At 38.9% G+C, this 7,319-nt stretch overlaps 1 protein-coding gene across 1 annotated transcript in view; it reads left to right on the forward strand.

Moving 5' to 3' along the window:
• The window catches only part of tbc1d30 (TBC1 domain family, member 30), a 27,821-nt gene extending 23,040 nt beyond the window's left edge, over positions 1-4,781 (forward strand). The window contains exon 14 of the mRNA XM_046071931.1: positions 2,559-4,781. Coding sequence (XP_045927887.1) covers positions 2,559-3,811 — 1,253 coding nt within the window. The 3' untranslated portion in view covers positions 3,812-4,781. The remainder of the gene's footprint in view (positions 1-2,558) is intronic.
• The last annotated feature ends 2,538 nt before the right edge of the window (positions 4,782-7,319 follow it).

Here is a 7,319-nt window from a genome sequence, read left to right on the forward strand (position 1 = left end):
GGTAAGGCATTGCGAAACAAACACTGATTAGGTTCTAACTGGGTAAAAAGACAGAAATGCATGCGCGCAGCAGAATTGGATGTTTGACAATGATGTGTGACTCGCAGGACCTGGACCTGAAGTGGCCACAAGTGCAGGAGTTCCTCAGGAGCAGTCCAACAAACACAACAACAGTATCGACCACCATACTGACGGTACTAGTGTCAGACCCAACGGGTCATCTGAAACTGGGTTTTCTGGGGCTGATCTGAGGGTCTTGAATGATTCATTCACAATTAAATAACAGTAATTGAATGATTTTAAGGAGGATAGTAGAGTACATGAAATCTTTTCGGAGACCAAATCATAAGTCTGTCATGGATTCTCAAGGCAGATTTCCAATTGATGTTTTTCATTGTGTTTATGATAAAGTAAGAAAATAAACTTTCTTGCAATCAAAAAAATAGATTTTCACAAGTTAGTCCGTAGCAAATATTGTACAGTTAAATAATTTTATGTGCGATTGTAAACAGGTATATTTTCAATTCAAATTAATTCAGTATGCTTTACTGGCATGAATGTGGCAGAAAAAAAACAAATTTTTGTTAGTTTGTTGATACACTGAAGAGAAACCCACTGGGGGGGAAAAACATTGGAAATCGGATGAGTGAACTTCTGGCTCAAAAATACTGAATCCTTTGCAGGTTGTGTAGCTATAAACACTCTCAGAATAACTCAGGGTTGTTCTATGCTCTCAAAATGCTGGTGCATACACGTATGATTCATTTTTTCAAAAGAGCAAAGATAGCTGCAGTGTTGAACACTGTTCTGAGCAAACAGTTTTAAATGTAGAGTAACTCTACATTGAAATCATAAAAATGTTCAGATAGATTTGTTCTATTTAACAGTTATAAAATAAGATGAGTACTTTAGCCTCTGACTGGCATTTGGAGAGCTGGTACACACTCTGATTTAATTTAACTTAACACATTTGGTATGCAGTGGGGAATACTGTAGCTGGGACAACTGGTGACGGTTTTATATGGTAAAATATTTATTTGGAGACACTTGTCACTATACAGTACAAAAGACGGGTCCATCAGATACAGTTAATGTGTTAATATGCTAATGTCAGTCATTTTCATCATGTTCCAGTTATAAAAATGACAAATCTTTTAATGCACTGATCATTCTGTAGAGCATCAGCTTATGTTTAATTTAATAAAACGCTGAAGATGTCTTCAGTGGTGACAGGTGTCTCCAATTATACTGGATATCGCGAATGATCCATGTTTTTTTGGGTGTATGCTGGAGGTTTTTTTCTGATTTGGGCAAACTCCTGTCACTAACCTGTTGTTAGCAACCTCTAATTCCTTCTATGTGTTGCTCCTCCCATCACATGCTAACATATGATTTGTGAAGCTTGTATAACAGTATTACAGTGAGATTTAATGTTTTTTCCCTTTCAGATTTAAACATCTGCACGCACACACTCTAATAAACTCACCCCTCTCTTTCCACGCTAATCATCACTCATATGAACACACTGTGTAAAGCTCAGTAATCAGCTTTTAGGTTTACATTAACATAGTTTACTGACATTGGAAAACAGGCCAAAATACTCTATATTACTGCGCGTGTTTATATAATATGAGAGATTTTAATTTTCATTTGGACAGTAGTTCAAAATACGGTATGTCTCCTTCTATGAGAGGCCTGGTAGATAAATCCATCAGAGGAAAAAAAGAAAAAAAATCTTTGGACGCCCTCTGGTGTCTGATGGAGGCCCTAAGCTTTTGGCAACAGCTGCTCTGAACAGCTGACTGTGTTTCTAAATGTGACACAGATGTTACATCTGCATGATCACACAGAAATGGTTCTGTGGTGACTGTAATACTGATACAATTATTTAATCTGTCAATCAAATGCAATCTGACAATTTTTTGGTATACAGTTATTTATTAAAATAACTGCCGGTTACAACTTCTCAAATTTGATTTCACATCACTGTGAATTTAATATATTGGGTTTTTTAATGTTGAATCAAATACATTATTTTTTAACATTTCTCCATATTTTGATATTCATAGAATAATTGATTCATAATTAAAAATAATACAAGATAATTGATAAAGATAAAGAATCCTTACTTGCAGACCTTAGAGATTTTATGGGAAAACCAATAATTTAAACTGTTATACATGATAAATTTTGTATTTAGATAATGTACCAGTTAAATCTAGTATCTTGTTTAAATGTGATATAAGGTATGGTATTGAGTAGTTACTGTAGTCAGGTTAATGGAGCTCTTAAAGGTACAGCGTGGTTGGAAACACCTCATTTCAGATAACCTCAGTTCAAAACAAATCTATCTTAGTAGGACTCACTTTAAAAAAGTTCTAATGGTCAAAAATGTACAATTCACCTACAGTCCTGAAATGACTATCTCAAATAAGATTTCTAGCCTCATTGTTAAATGCTAAGACACTGCTCACGCTATGACCTGGATCTAGGATCTATTGGAAGTCTGTTTTAATGTGTTTTTGTCTCTGTCCCTTTACCTTTCACCATCCCTCCAGACAAGTGCCCCGCCACCCGTGTCCTGGCCTCCCAACTCAACCCTTCCAGCTCAGTAATCAACCACCTCCTTCTGGGTAATAAACCACGCAGAGGAGGCTCCAGACTCACATCCACTAGCACATCTACACTACCAGGCTGCCGACCTACTTCTCTTTCCCAGAGTCAGGGCTCCCCAGCCAGGCAGCGCTGTAGCTCGCTGATTTCCAACAGTACTGGATCTCCAGGGAGCTCTGCAGGAGGAGCGGGGTCTCCCTGGCGAGCTCATGTCCGGGTACATCGAAGGAATATAGCCAGGGCGCGAGCACAGCTGGGCTTTGGAGATTCAGAGGAAAGGGAAGATGGAGTGGAGGAAAAAGAAGGAGGATCAGGATTGGAGGGTGAAGAGGAGAGGAAGGATGAGGAAAATGAGATGGATGATGAGGAGCAGAATGAGGGAAGTGTCTCCTCCATGTATCCGTCTCCTGATCCCTTGGGAACAGGGTCAGTATGTGAAGAGGTGCCACAGGTTGCAGATGAGATGAAAGAAGCAGAAGTTGCAGATGTTGTGGTGCAACTGGACTCCCTGGATCTAGAGGACAAATCTAATCTGACCTCCCCCAATAACGCAAACCCAGATACACAACCCACACTACCAGAGTCTAAACCTGTACCCCAAGTCCCTCTTCTCCCTCCTCCGCCTTCCTCAAACAGACATAAAGAGTCTGATTCCTCAGGTTCAGAAAGAAACACTGCCTCTGACAGACACTTTCCCTCCATCGCATTACCTCCATCTCACCACTCTTTTAAGATCCCTTCCTCACCCTCCACCCTGAGTCCGTCCCCGTCTCCAGTCCCTACATCGGCTTCTCTCAGTCCCTCATGCTTTTCCTCTCCTAAACCACCCCCCACCCCAACAGCACCCCTTCCATCAGTTCCTTCAGTTAATGGCCTATCCTCTCTCACTCTTCCCGCATCCTCTACCTTTTACAAAACTTCCTCCCCCTCCACTCCCTCACTTTCATCGATCTCCTCATCATCCAGATCTAATATGTCCTCCTCGCCGTCAACCCCAGCACTCTCGTCCACCGGCACCTTCACTCCTAAACAGCAGGTCTTTTCCCCGTTCCCGAGCGTGAAGCAGCCTAGGAAATCAGCAGCAGCCAGAAATCTTGGTCTCTATGGTCCTACATCCAGAACACCGACAGTTCACTTCCCTCAGCTCAGCCGTAACCTTAACCGCAGTAGTGGTGCCGGCACCACCGGGAGGCGATGAAAACCTCTCCTCCTCCTGAACTGATGTTAGAAACACACAGTTGCATAATATAAAAATCATTCTATAACGATACCGTGTTGCCTCCTGCTTATCAAGAAAATAACCCATATCTCCTTTGAAGTAGATTGAAAGTTCTAGAAATGTGAAGTTCAGATGTGTTCAGAAATTTGGTCATTATTGATGTTGAAATGTGAAGATTGTGGTTGACCTGACCTCACAGGCCATTACAGACAGACATTTAAGAAGGAAGTTTTGTTTAGTGTTTCAACCGCACTGAAACAGCTAAGGTAAAGCTAACGAAGGACTATAGGACCATCACGATATCAAGGCCTTTGCAGTGGCCTATGCAGGTCCTTCTTGAACATATTGGATACATGATATAAAATGATAAGATATCTGGTGTGAACTATGTGAACTATCTTTCTAAACAGTTACATTGCATTTGTACTGGACATCTGCGTTTCTTCAACAGTGGTTTGTGAACCCCGTACTGAAAAATGAAGAGTCTCTAACCTGCTGACAAATGCTTCTATCTGGACTCATATGGACCATATTTGATGAACTACCTTTTTTTCCTATGAAGTTACACAATAGCCATCCAGTTATTTCTATGCCAAGTATTTAAAAAAAAAAAATTACCCAAGAAACAAGCGATACCTAAGAACTGCTGTAAGTAAAGAATTATAAAAACTTGTGTGCCCAAAAAACATCCCAGTCTTAAAACTTTTGAAGTCCTGATAAACTTACATTTTTTGTTCTGTGTAACTGTGAAATCATTATATGCGTGTACTCTCTGTCTTTAACCTGACTGTTGAACTGTTGAGGAATGTAATATTTGGTCAATAATGAATTGAGTGAGAATGGGAATGCTACTCTTTAAACCAGCTTGGCTCAGTTTTGTTTTGACCATTGGGGTGTGAATACTGTGTAAATGAAATGAGGCAAATATAAAGGAATTTACCATATCAAATCATATTCACATGAAATAAACCTGCACAGCACTTAAAAAGAGACCTCCTAGTTGATTCCCAGTAAATTGCGAATAGTCCAACCACAATGTAAGCATTCTTACTTGGGAACTTACAACAAAGCTTCTGCTTCTCACTGGACTTTAAATGCAGTCCATTATGGTCTGTTATGGAGAACAAAAAATGTAGCAGCTGCAGCACAACATCAGCTTGTCTAAAGGACAAGCCAAAATTTAACAGACAGCGTCAGCTTTCAACAGTTATTGCTGTTTTGAACATTCCCAGATTGCACAAGTCACTACTTAGCAGGGGTGACAGATGTTCAGCTGGCACAATTTTTAACCTCTTTTATTAAGTCGCTAAATTTATGTTTCAACCAAACAAAGATTGTAGCTGGAAGTGACAGTTGTTGCTTGCATTACCCTAATTGGTAAAAATATAAACATACGTTAAAAGTTTTAATATGACACTCTATATAATTATCTCTGCAATGAATTAAAAATGTTAAATATACATTTTAAAATATGTAATATATATGTTTTTTCCCCCCTGCATTTGCTTAAAGGGAAGTAAAGAAGTCCGCGCTGTGTGTCACTTCCGGCTGCCATCTTTGTTTAGTTTAAGAAACCCCAGCATCTTGTTAAAAAACGATATCCCTCCTGTTAATCGCAGAAGAGTGTTTTAGGAATGTGAAAATGTCTTCAAAACGGCGGTAAGTGTTGTCTGTTGACAACCCGGGTCTTTAAAAACCTATCTCCCATGAAAAACTATTTAGCGGTTAGCTAACGGTAAAGTTAGCATTAACCTTACTTGACTCCCAAATGTCTCCAGTGTAAAAACGGCGGTTAAAGTTACATGAGAGGCGCAAAATTGTACTGTGTAAAAGGAGATTTATCATGACTTTGACAAGGGAAATGAGCTAATAAGTTCACAGAGAAAGGTGGAGACTACTCAACAAACTAGGCAACATGCTGATTTTGGCATTTCTTCTGCCACTGCTCTCCATAGTGAAAATGTGTTGGCATGGTGGACCCTATTCCAGTAACTAGTCCTTTAGAGACACATTGATGGTTATGTCTTCTGGTTTTTAAACTCTTGTCGGCCACCACAAGTGTGTTATCTCTATCTATTTCAACACTTCCTAAAAGGGTTTGTTGCCACTGTTCTATCTTCAGTAGCCAAAAGTCTGTTCAAGAAGGTTGTTCTGCGTAGTTGAGCTCATTGTCATTTTGTAAGTTATTTGGGGGGGGGTGCTTAAAGTGCTGTCTGACTCTTGGTTGTAGTAGAAACATTTGTTATTTCAACAATGTGTCATCTTATTCCGTATCTGGTTACTCACTAAACCACAGGAATGCTGTAATTGAATGACCTCAACATGGTCACTGTTTCACATACAATAGCTGTTGTCTAGTGTGGGTATGTGTGTGTCTTTAACTATACATGGTGTGAGTGAAAACATGTTAAAGGGAAATGATATCACATACTTTACATCAAAGTATCCTTCATTACTGGAAGAGGCTTGACGTCAACTGAGGGTATTACTGCCCTCTAAATAAAGAAATACTTTGAAGAAAGAGAAGTGGCTCACTTCCCTGGTTTTCTGTTTAAATGCTATGTGTAGTACTATTAAGTATGAGCAGTATTGCTGGTTATGAGGTGCTTTCAAATCGACATGTTTTACAAGCCCTGTGTACTAAGTTTGGTGGTAGAATTGGCCCTGTAGACTTGCTGTTTTAATTAATTAAGACACTTTTTAAGAAATTCCTAGAAGAAAAAGAAGAGTGGCACAAAATCACATTACATGCCCATCTGTGGCATTTCAAATCCTTTTTTACAACTAAAGCAAATTTTTTAAGTACTCAGATTTACTATAAAATGTGTCATACTCCTAAACCCAGTTGGTTTCATTTCACTCATTTAAGCAGTGTAGTTTCTGTTTCCTGTGTGATTGTAGCTTAAATTATAATTCATTAGAATAGTTAGCTGTCACAGAGTTTTACACTTGAGTGGGGTTGATCGGCATGAAGATATGACATGATAGAGATTTAGACACTCCTGTTAAAGCTGAGGTAGCTTTTGCTTTAATACTGTAAGTTTTTGTTAGGCAATTGTAGGAAATCATTAAACAGAACTGATTTGTGGCAATATTGGATTTACAGGATAAATATGAATTGTCAGGTGTTTTACTACATTTTGAGTTGAAAAACTGAGAACTTCTTTCTGTCTCCTCCTTCACACTCTCAGAATATCAGGTGGGTGTTTACTACTTTTTGTTTTAGTCAGAAACGACAGCACCATAGAAAAACACACCTTTTATTGTACAGGATTCACAGTGAATTGGACAATAAAAACTACAGTATGCAGGGATTATAGTACCTGGTCGAAATAACAGCATCAATAAAACTCCTGAGGTACGATAAGAAAACACACGTAAACAAAAACCCAGTAATTGAACTCATTAACAGATCCACATCCAACTGACAGTGCGGTATATCAACAGAATACATTTATTTTATTTACATAACAAAGGACTGTTAAAA

Source organism: Micropterus dolomieu, linkage group LG16, assembly GCF_021292245.1.
Source record: "Micropterus dolomieu isolate WLL.071019.BEF.003 ecotype Adirondacks linkage group LG16, ASM2129224v1, whole genome shotgun sequence".
Lineage (NCBI taxonomy): Eukaryota > Metazoa > Chordata > Actinopteri > Centrarchiformes > Centrarchidae > Micropterus > Micropterus dolomieu.